The sequence below is a fragment of the Mesoplodon mirus genome, assembly GCF_964341445.2.
Source record: "Mesoplodon mirus genome assembly, chromosome: 16".
NCBI lineage: Eukaryota > Metazoa > Chordata > Mammalia > Artiodactyla > Ziphiidae > Mesoplodon > Mesoplodon mirus.
Window position 1 is genome coordinate 54413930 of NC_138992.1, and position 11712 is coordinate 54425641.

An 11712-nucleotide genomic window follows, 5' to 3' on the forward strand; every position below is an offset into this window, starting at 1 on the left:
TTTTAATTTCCAGGTAATTCCTGAGACAGTACTGCCCCAAAGAGCCTTTGCAATTACTTATGAATATACAAGATAATTCTTATGTTCCTCAATTCAAATGAACCACATAATTGTAATTTTAATAGAAACTCCGGAAATGGGAGTCAAAATTTATCCCAAGATAATTACCCTACTGTACTCTACACTGGGATAAATATGTATGAAAATAATAGGAGGGGGCCTCCCTGGTGGCGCAGTGGTTGAGAGTCCGCCTGCCGATGCAGGGGATACGGGTTCGTGCCCCGGTCTGGGAGGATCCCATATGCTGCGGAGCGGCTGGGCCCGTGAGCCATGGCCGCTGAGCCTGTGCGTCCGGAGCCTGTGCTCCGCAACGGGAGAGGCCACAACAGTGAGAGGCCCGCGTACAGAAAAAAAAAAAAAAAAAAAAGAAAAGAAAATAATAGGAGGAAATTCAATGCACTGAATATTAAAATGTCAAAATAGGAATATTTAAAATATTCTGTAATGGTTAAAAATAAGTTGTACTCTAAGTTTTATGACCATTTGCCAGGGAGAATCAAAGTTGAGAAATTTCCATTAAAAACATGACTCAAAGGAAAAACTGCAGAGGCTGGCAATGAAGGAAATGATCTGATACCATTCCCAATTGGTTATTCCTAAAATCACTTGTTCTGGGTATCTTTAAAAGGAAGTTTCCTTGACTCAGAGGGTAATAGCACCTTCCTGAAAGCTGCAGCTTCTTTCTCACTTTGAAGAATAATTCTAGAAAGCTCCCAAAATGTGTGATGCATTTGTAGGTACCTGGAAACTTGTCTCCAGTGAAAACTTTGAAGATTACATGAAAGAAGTGGGTAAGGAAATACATTGGCTGGGTTTATAACTGTTTCTCTGGGGAAGAGTGCTTTATGGCTGTTTTTCACTCTGGAAGCACTGGCCAGACATGAAATGCTGCTTTCTATATAGAGGTGATAAAAGTAACATGTGTGAATCATTTGTTTCTAGAAACATTCTAGATGGAAGTCAAAACTAGTGCTTCCTAAAGGGGAACTAATATGAAAAAGGGTATAAATAGAATTGTTATGTTGTACAGAAATGCCAAGATTTTATTTGATTGATAAACTTGAGTATCTTTGGTTTACTTGGCTCTCTACCTCTTTTTCATTGATTCCTTTTGCATATAAAATAAGCAATAAATTGGAAATAAAACTGTATTTCCTAGCATGCAATAATATCCATTTGAAACTGAAAGCACTGTATTTCTCATCTTAATGTAATTTTTTGAATAATATATGTTAACCAAGTATTTTATTGTTTTAAAGTCAATCCATTAAAATGTGTGGTTGTTTTATGGGAGAAAAAATCTTAATTTCAGAAAATATGTTCCTTAAAAGTCTTAAATATTTGTATGATTTAAAATTATATGGGATGACATAGAATTATTGATAATAGAGGCTTTCAGGTTTTTAGGTTCTGGTAACATTGCCTGTGTGTTCCCCAGATAATTACAAAGGTAAAGCAAAGGAGTAGAGAGGCAGTATTTCACTCAGGCAGCCACGGCCATGCATGATCAGGTTGTATCCAGGGGTTGCAAATTGGGGAGGGATTTTTTTTCACAATATCTTTATTAGAAGTTATGATTGAATCCCTAAATCTCAAGACTTAACCTTCTTCTAAATCTTATAGTGTATTTTTTGCTTGTCTATAACTACTGTTTTCCTTGTTTGCAGACAAGAGGGAAATCAGGGACTTCAACATGAGTGAAACCTAGCTTTGTAGAATATCAACTGGTTGTAATTCAATAAACTAATTAATATGCACTGATACAGATATGTCCATATTTGAGGCTATTTACTATTTTTAGAAACATTTTACACTTTTAGTATTTATGTGTAAATTCTTATACCATTTTGTTTTAAAATGATAAGGTATTGATGATAATGAAAGATAATAAGATACCTCCTGAAATTAGCTGCTCTAGTTGATTACCTTCAGTCAGCAGGTATTGTTTCCAACAGTCAAATGAGAACAGAATCAAGTCAGTGGAGAGAATGATTTTCATAAACTTGGCCAGTCTGGAACCACACCGGATGTTGCATCCATTCACTATGTTGACTCACTCCATGTATTTGAGGTTATTATATTTTGTAATAGAGACAGGACTTGTGAAGCAGCATATTATCTTCCCACTTGTTGCTACTTTCGGACGGGGAGCTAAATCAGGGCCTCGGTATTGCTTGTTTTGTACAATATTTGCCTCCCTGATCCCCACTATTCCTAAATTTTGGTATCTATAAGTAGTCAAAAAAGTATCGTAGATTTATGCCCATGCATTTAAAAAATCCAACACATCTATAACAGTCTTAAATTATAATTTATGCAGCGACAGTAAGGTACTGCTTGCTGTCTACATTAGGCTGTAAATTGTTCATCCCATAGCTGCCACACATCCCAAAAAATACACTCCTCTATTTCAAAAAGAGGAGTTTGCCACTTAAGTGATTGGGAATCAAAGTATTAGTTTCTGGACTTACTAAAATAGTGATTTCTTAAACTTTGAAATTTTCACAATTGATGCCTAAGCCCTCTTTAACATCTGCTATAGTTTATTGGGAACATCACCATTCTAAAATGTTATGCATGCAGGAAACATTTTGACTTTTGGAAAAATTAATCAAAATCTTCATTTCATAGTGGAGTAATTTGGAAAAGCCAAGAAAACTAGACTTGGCAGCAAATGCCATGAAATGTGAATTTTGTACACCCAAGCAGATTAATTTTTAATCGAGTAACTGTATAGTGGCCCCCCAAATCCTATTGTCTTTGACTATGGATTGGATCACTTTTGTTATCTAAGAAGGAAATGTAGAGATTCCCAAGTGTTTCATGAACTGAGTAAAATGACAGTGGCTGCCCTCATGGTTGAGATTGCCAGTTATTTCGAGAGTGCAGTGACTTTTAAAATATGTATGTCCCACAAGACTTAATCTTTGTACATATTCTTGTGGAAAATTAACAATGGGTCTCCTAAAGAGTTGTATCTGAAACCCGGAAGTGGAAATTTAAAGAACAGACTTACATCTAATTGTGCCTCAGGTGTTCTTTAAGTATTAGCCTACTTTACTTATCTGCAGGAGATGTTTACATAAGACCTTTAAGAAACTCACTGGAGTCTTTCACCTTTTATGCACACGTGCACCCACCTACACACACACACACACACACACACTACTGCTCTTTCTTAAATAAAGATGTGAGAGAAAATTGTAAACTTGACATTTTTCTTTTCCCAACTATAGGAGTGGGCTTTGCTACCAGGAAAGTGGCTGGCATGGCCAAACCCAATGTGATCATCAGTGTGAATGGGGATGTGATCACCATTAGATCAGAAAGTACCTTTAAAAATACTGAGATTTCCTTCAAATTGAGCCAGGAATTTGAAGAAGTCACTGCAGATGACAGGAAAGTCAAGGTGAGGAATAAGGAATTGGAGCAGAGTAAACGCTGGTTTCTAAATGACCGCTGCCTACAAGAAGCCATTTTGTAAAAGGAGGAAAACCATTCCACCGTAAGCCAAAGATCCCTGACTCCTAGATCTGAACTACATTGTCTTCAATATTTAGCTGGTGAATTTTCTCCCTTTCTATAAAGTTGTCCTTATTAGTTTAAAAAATGATTAACACAATTTATTTGTCATACCATATGTATATATATATATATATATATATATATATATGTATATAGTATTTGAAGTGAATTAAAATAATGTAACAGTGTTAGAGAACGTTTATAAAAGAGTGGGAAAAAAGGAAAAAATCACCTATGATTCTACTATCTCAACATAAATTTATTATCTATATTCTTTCACAGTATTTTTTCAAGTGCATGTTTGTATAATATTCTGATCATAATATACATATAATTTTGTATGTTGTTGTTTTGGCACTCATTGTTTTCTTGTTGCAACATTTTCTTGTAATTTAAAATTACTAATTACCTCAAAATATTCCTGCAAATAAAAGTGCTCTATTTTTTAATTTTATTTTCCTCCATCATTATAATCACTTTTTTATTATGCCTGCAGAGCACCGTAATCTTAGATGAAGGTGCCCTGGTGCAGGTGCAGAAGTGGGATGGAAAATCGACCACCATAAAGAGAAAACGAGTGGATGATAAACTGGTGGTGGTGAGTATCTTCTAACTACTTAATTCTAGATCCTACTGCTAGGTCATCCCATAATCGTTATTCTACCTAGAGAAACAGATAATTGCCCTTGTAGAACAAAAGGTTAGTCTATTGGGATTACGGTTTCACTCTGGCAATTATCCTTCATACTTTTAAGCTCAGTGTAGGTATACTGTCCCCGAGGAAGCATTCCCTCATCCCTCTCAATATGAACCATATTGTATTGTGCATTTCTAATTATGTTTCTCACTCACCACATAGATTGTAAGATTCCTTGAGGGCAAGACTTGTATCTTCTTGATCTTTATATTTCCCTAGCTTATTACAATATCAGGTATATAATAAGAGCCCAGAGCAAATATCTTTTTATGAATATTGTTTCCTTTCCAACATTGAAGGAGACAATAAACAAAATATAAGTGGTTTAGTCCCAGGGATTTACCAATAATTTTTTTGTGCCTAGGAATGTGTCATGAATGGTGTCACTGCTACCAGAGTTTATGAGAAAGCATAAGCCAAAGGATATTGAGCTGGACTGAAGTTTGCATCAAACTCTATGACATTCTGTTGGGTGTGTTGTCCAAACATATATTATTTTCCACTAATTAGCAAGCAACTAATTTTCCCCCAGACTGATTTTATTCAATATGGTTGTGTTGGTTAAATAAAACTTTTTAGATTTATAAGGCTATGTAATGATTTATTCATTGTGCTAGATAATTTCTTACTCATAATTTAGTGAAGGAAATAGAAAATTGTATTATTGCTTTGTTTCCAGTACATGATTTTTAAAACAATAATCCAAGATGAAAAAAATAATAGTGACTTTTCCATTGTCTTAGGTAGAAAATGATAAATATGTGCTATTACTGAATATGAAGTCCTTCTTTAGCATAACTACAGTCAAGTAATAATTTCTCAGAGACCTAAGGTAGTTTTAAATGTAGTGAAATTGTCAGCAGTCAGCTGGCCCAAGTACTGTCATTTCACATATAACTGTCCTAGAGCATTAAGACAGAGACAAGTGTAGTAACAATGCAGAGGGTAGAAAAAGATTTCTAGGCTATAAGTTTTAATCTGAAAAATTATTAGTACACCAAGCTAGCCCTGGAATCTCTCAAGAATTAAGTCCAAATAATCCCATAATATTTATTCCAGAAAAGATGTGACAGGCTTTTAATGAGTAATGATGCAAATGTTCCTATAGTCATTTCCAAATTTTTCTTTTTTTCCTACCAGTGGAACTTTTTATTCAAATAAGATATTGACTATGTTCTGGAACTTTCTATTCAAATAAAATCTCCATGGAATTCCAATATATAAAACAAACGAAAATGATAATAAGGCCTCCCAGGTAGGGGTGTGTGTTCATTTGTGTGTGTGTGTGTGTGTGTGTGTGGTGTGTGTGTGTGTGTGAGATTTGTTTCTTCTGCACTTTGTGGAACTTCAAAGCACCTCTACAGATCATTGGAGTTCCATGTACATAGACTGAAATTTCCAAACCACGTACTTACCTTTTATAGTAAGCCAAAATCTTTTAAAGTGTGTCCTGTAGTTGATATAGTTCTGTTTGTGATGCTTCCTTTAAAAGTAAGTTTATTATTTTCTGAATACCTACCGTATGTGTAACACCAAGATATGGAGAAACCAGATGAGGTAAATTAAGTTCTTGATCACAATTATTTATTTCCTTTTCAAAAACAGAGAGTTAAACTCTCACTTTGGCTTTACTCAAGAATTGGAGAATTCAAAAAGAGAAGATTTGTAGGAACTGATTAAGCAAATTCTTGGTAAACCAATAATTATTAGGCACTTACTATAGTCCATGTACTTTGAATGTTCTATTTAATTTATTATCAAAATAATCCTATGATGAGGATTTGGTATTCCTGTTTACAGATGAGAAAACTGAGTTCAAAGTTTAAGTCTATAAAACTAAGTAGGGAATAGACATAGGAATTTGCTATTCAAGAGAGCGATCCTGGCTGGGATATAGATCTAGGAACCATCAGTATTCAAGTGGTAACTTAATTCATAAATGGTGATGAGATCATTCAAGGAGAAAGGAAAGTTAGAAAGAAGAAAATAGTTGAAGACGTCCAAGAGGATGTCCCAGGCACCTCAACACAACATGTTCCACACTAAATTTTCACTTCCTCCTTCCATCCACTCCTAATAACTAAATCTATTCTACTTTCCATATCTCAGTGATGATCAGGATGTATTATCTAATTGCCTATTCCACAAATCTTAAAATCTTCCTCCAATATGACTTCTTCCTCACTTTACAACATTTATGTTATTTTAAAAATCATGTTGATTCAAGGCCTTTGCTGATGCCAGGGATACCACCTACCGCAGGCCACGCCCAAAGGCCAGCATCAGAGCACAGCTTTGAGGGTTATAGAAAACTCCCGGGAGACAACAGAATGAATAAAGTATCCCAGGATCTGAGAAGAGAAGGCTTTTTATCTGCAGCCACAGCTCTGGGCAGCACTAGCAGAGCAAGGAGGATGGGCTGCTGAATGGGGAGAAGCAGGGCTGTGGGAGGCACCGGAACTGGGTGACAAGAACATCAGCAGCAAAGCAGTGAGGAAGGTGTGGTAGCTCCTTGACTGTGACAGAACATCCTACACAGATTGGGATTGAGGATGTAACAGGGTGGTGGCCCTGGATTTCCACTTCGGGATGAACTGCTTTGGACTCAGAGGGAGTGCTGAGCAGGGGAGAGTGGGAGGTTCAGAGCAGTCTGAGCTTCTGTCTGGCAGGGACCCAAGAGCTTCATACGGCAAATGAGTCGGGGGCAGGTTGAAGTAAGGGCTAGTCCCGAGGTGCTCTCGTGGACGGCTCCGACTCCCTGGAATGCTGCTATCACACTGCCTGTGCAGCCCTCTCATGCGTACAGGCCCTCCTGCTTGGCATTCCTCTGCAGGTTGTGTCAACCAGCCCTGTCGTAGATCGTGCAGCATATGTTATAGTTCTGATCTGGGTTCTGTAACCCTTGCAATGTATGTTTGGAAGAAAATGGAAAGTATGCCTTCAAACTGCATTTCCTTCTTTTTTATTTTTAATGTTTTTTTAATTGTAGTAAAAGTCATATAATATAAAACATACTATTTTAACCACATTTAACTGTACAGCTCAGTGACACTACGTACATTCACATTGTCCCACAACTCTCACCATCATCTGTCTCCCAAATTTTCCACCTTCCTAAACTGAAACTCTGTCCCCATTAAACACTAACTCCCCATTCCCCCTTCCCACCCCCTCACCACACCCCCCTGCCCCTGGCATCTACCAATGTACTTTCTGATTCTATGAATTTGACTATTCTAGGTACCTCATATAAGTGGAATCAAACAGTATTTGTCTGCATCTACTGTATATTGGAATGCATTTTTGAGCAGCTTGGATAAAACCCCAGAGGCCTGGAGTTACAGGAAAACTGGGTTAGCCCAGTTTTCACAAGGGCTGTTTGGTCCTACTTTAGTTTCTGTTCCAAATGTGGGAACAAACTTGCTTCTTAAAACCCTTCAGATCACATGGGTTGTGTTGACTGGCATTCATGCCAAAGCCAAAGCCTTAAGCTAATTTGGGACTGACAGGACTCTGCTAATTCCTTATATAAATATGGGATCTGCTCTTTGGCCTTCCAGGTCAGGGTCCTGGGTGGGACACTTGCAGCCTTCGTTTGCCTCTGAATTTTCTGGAATAAAGTTGCTTTCTTCTCTCATTGCAAGGTCATAGGAGAGAGAACCAATAACAAAGGTCATGTCTGGAAGCAATTTGGGTTGGGGGGGATGTCTTGAGGCTCATCCAGACCTTTCCTCTTTGTCCAGACTGGGCAGTGGAGCCACTGCTGCCCACTAGAAGAACAACTGGCTTGCAAAGCATTTCAGACTCATTAAACAGGTAGATGATCAGAATCTGAAATGACTATTGTTCACTAAGGAAATCTTTCAAGAGGGACTGTAGTACCAAGAGAACTGAATGCCTGCCCCTGAACCTCTAGTGAGGAGTAGAAGGAATCAAGGCCCCTGTGATTGTGTATGAGACCAGAAGCCACACCATGATCTGCCGTGACTGGCAACTGCCTTTCATGTTCTTCAGTTCCTGCATCTCCTGCCACTAATTTTCAGCTGGAATTGAAGTTGTCTCTGGGCACCTTGTCCAGCCTCGACACCACCCACAATGCAAACCAGCACTGAGTGACAAAAGAACAGAAGCCCCAGAGCACCTGCATAAAGACTAGATGGGGGTACTTCCCTGGTGGCACAGTGGTTAAGAATCCACCTGCCAATGCAGGGGACACGGGTTCAAGCCCTGGTCTGGGAAGACCCCACAGTCTGCAGAGCAACTAAGCCCATGTGCCGCAACTACTGAGCCTGCGCTCTAGAGCCTGCTAGCCACAACTGCTGAGCCTGCATGCCACAAGTACAGAAGCCTGTGCGCCTAGAGCCTGTGCTCCACAACAAGAGAAGCTACTGCAATGAGAAGCCCACTCACCGCAATGAAGAGTAGCCCCCATTCGCCGCAACTAGAGAAAGACCATGTGCAGAAACGAAGACCCAACACAGCCAAAAATAAAATATAAATAAATAAAATAAATTAAAAAAAAAAAAGACCAGATGGGGCACACTTGCTGCTGCCATCCACAGAGTACCAACACCCTGTTTGGACTTTTACATGAGAAATAAACTTCCATTTTGTTCAAGCTGCTGTTGTTTGTTACCAACCTGAGTTACTGGACTCCTTAATCAATAGAGATTAATAAGAGGCCAGACAAGAAATTCAGGCCAGGCTTTACTGGAACTCATGATGCAGCATGAGGGAATGAAAACAAGTAACAGATGCTCTTGCTGGTTCCCTGGGGTGGGGGCAGCCAGTTGGTCCTTTAAGTGGGGTGAGGGTAGGGATGGATCAGTGGGTTGGGCTGGAGTGCAGGGATCATTTTCAGTACTGTGCTTTTGCTTCCAGCACCTCAGAAGTGGCAGTTGGCAAGTGGGGAGGAGGGTGGGAGAGGGTTGGATTGGGAGTTTGGGATTAGCAGATGCAAACTGGTATATATAGAATGGAGAAACAGCAAGGTCCTACTGTATAGCACAGGGAACTATATTCAATATCCTGAGATAAGCCATAATGGAAAAGAATATGGAAAAGAATATATATATATGTATACCTGAGTCACTTTGCTGTACACAGCATTAATTAACACAACACTGTAATTCAACTGTACTTCTATAAAAAATAAATTAAATTTAAAAAAACATGTTGGGCCTCCCTGGTGGCGCAGTGGTTGAGAGTCCGCCTGCCGATGCAGGGGATACGGGTTCGTGCCCCGGTCTGGGAGGATCCCATATGCCGCGGAGCAGCTGGGCCCGTGAGCCATGGCCGCTGGGCCTGCGCATCCGGAGCCTGTGCTCCGCAACGGGAGAGGCCACAACAGTGAGAGGCCCGCATACCGCAAAAAGAAAAAAAAAAAAAAAAAAACATGTTGACTGTATTAACTTAAAAAATTTTAATGCTTGCTTTTCTCATTCCCATCACCAACAGCACTATCATTTTTTCCTTAATTACTAATAAATCTCCTTCTTTCAGTCTCTGTCCTCTCCTCTCTTTTCCAAGCCCTGTAGACTTCATGAATGATAGTTACACAATGAAAATTTGACCTGGACACTTAATGATTAAAACCCTTACATGGCTCCCATTTCATCCACAGAAGTTCCAATCTCCTTAGCATGTCATGTAAATGTGTCTTATGCTTGCCTTTTCTTATCTAACTTTCTAGTTTTATCATTGCTCTTGTACTTATCTAACTTCCTTAGTTTTATCATTGCTCTTGTTCTCTACACATTCTTTGCTTCAATCATACCAAAAATTTTTCATACTCTTTCTTGCCTCTGATATTTTGTTTTTAGGTTTTTTTTTTGGTGTGTGTGAATTAGTCTGCTCCTTCCTGTCTAAAACTCTCCTCTCCCTTCTTTCTAAGCCTTCCCCATACCTTAAACATGCCTCTGTGCTTATCCTTTAAAAAGTTGCTTCAGGTGCCACTTCTATGTATGTGTATTTGTGAATTTATTAATTTTTCAAAATGTACTATTCAAGTTTAATTCTTATTTTTCTGTTGATGTGGAAGCATAGAGTAAGAAGATTCAGTCCAATGTAAATTTGCTGGATAAGTCAATTTCTTGTTTTCTATATTTTTACCATAAAACTAAGGCTGCAGAAACAAGACATATCTACAACATCAGTTCTCTGATTTTTCCTCCCTGGGACCTCTTTGAAGCTCACATAATTTTTCACTGACATTGCTTCTATCAACATACATGCAGAAGCATACAGGAAATTCTACTCTTAAAGGAAGAGAGACGGGATCAAACGGGTACTTCTCAGAAAGAGATCTCAAAGACAAGGATTGTGTCATATTTGTAGCTGTGTCCCCAGACCCTGGCACAGTAAACAGGAGATTCAGAGCTCAGTAAACAATTCTTGAATAAGTGAGTGAATGCTCTTCCCTGTGCTAGTTGTCGTCTGGAACACGGAAAGAGTAACGGCTCATGTTCATGCCCTCAATGTAGTAGAGAAATAGCATGAACATCATCACATCACCCAGGAAAATTGTTCTGATAGTTTCTCCTCCTCCCTCATCCCTCATTCCCCAAATCTAAGAAGACTTAAACCCTTCCTCCCCTTGACCACAGAAAAAATGTGTGTGTTCTTACTATAACATGATATTACCACATTCTGATTTCTCATCTTTTCCATCACTAGGTTGACACAGTCTCAGCACACTTATGTATATATCTAACATCTAGCACTGTGCTTACAAATATGGTAATCACTTGATAAATTTTAGTGGAATGAATAAAGACACAATAAAGGGGAAGACATGAATTATATGATAAACTATGTGGTATAATCTATGGAATGGAAGGAAGCCAGGGGCAAGCAGAGTAGTCAGTATGTGCTGGAGTAGTCAGGAATGTTTTCAACATAGAGGATGTATTTGAACTGGGTCATGAAAGAGAACCATAACATTAATTAATTGCTTATTAATAAATTTTACAGTGGAATGACTTGGTAAATACCATCTTACCTAAGTAATAAAAGTTAACATCGGGCTTCCCTGGTGGCACAGTGGTTGAGAGTCCGCCTACCGATGCAGGGGACACAGGTTCATGCCCCGGTCTGGGAGGATCCCACATGCCACGGAGTAGCTGGGCCCGTGAGCCATGGCCACTGGGCCTGCGCGTCTGGAGCCTGTGCTCCACAACGGGAGAGGCCACAACAGTGAGAGGCCCGCGTACCACAAAAAAAAAAAAAAAAGTTAACATCATCATCAATAATTGTGCAAATTAACATCATGTGTGTTCTGATATGACACAATGAGAAGAACACAGCATCATTGCTGGAGTATTCTTACCAAAAATGTATAACCTCAAATGAATCATGAAGAAACATCACTTTACCCCAACTGAGGATTATTCTATAAGGTAACCAGACTATATGCTTCAAACATGTCAAAA

At 38.8% G+C, this 11712-nt stretch overlaps 1 protein-coding gene across 1 annotated transcript; it reads left to right on the forward strand.

Moving 5' to 3' along the window:
* Nucleotides 1–720: 720 nt before the first annotated feature.
* On the forward strand, nucleotides 721–4832 carry LOC309791700 (fatty acid-binding protein, adipocyte). The gene is made up of 4 exons (XM_082600726.1): nucleotides 721–851; nucleotides 3297–3469; nucleotides 4082–4183; nucleotides 4647–4832. Exons 1-4 carry the CDS (start codon nucleotides 779–781, stop codon nucleotides 4695–4697), a joined length of 399 nt encoding a protein of 132 aa, XP_082456852.1. The 5' UTR covers nucleotides 721–778; the 3' UTR covers nucleotides 4698–4832.
* Nucleotides 4833–11712: the final 6880 nt, after the last annotated feature.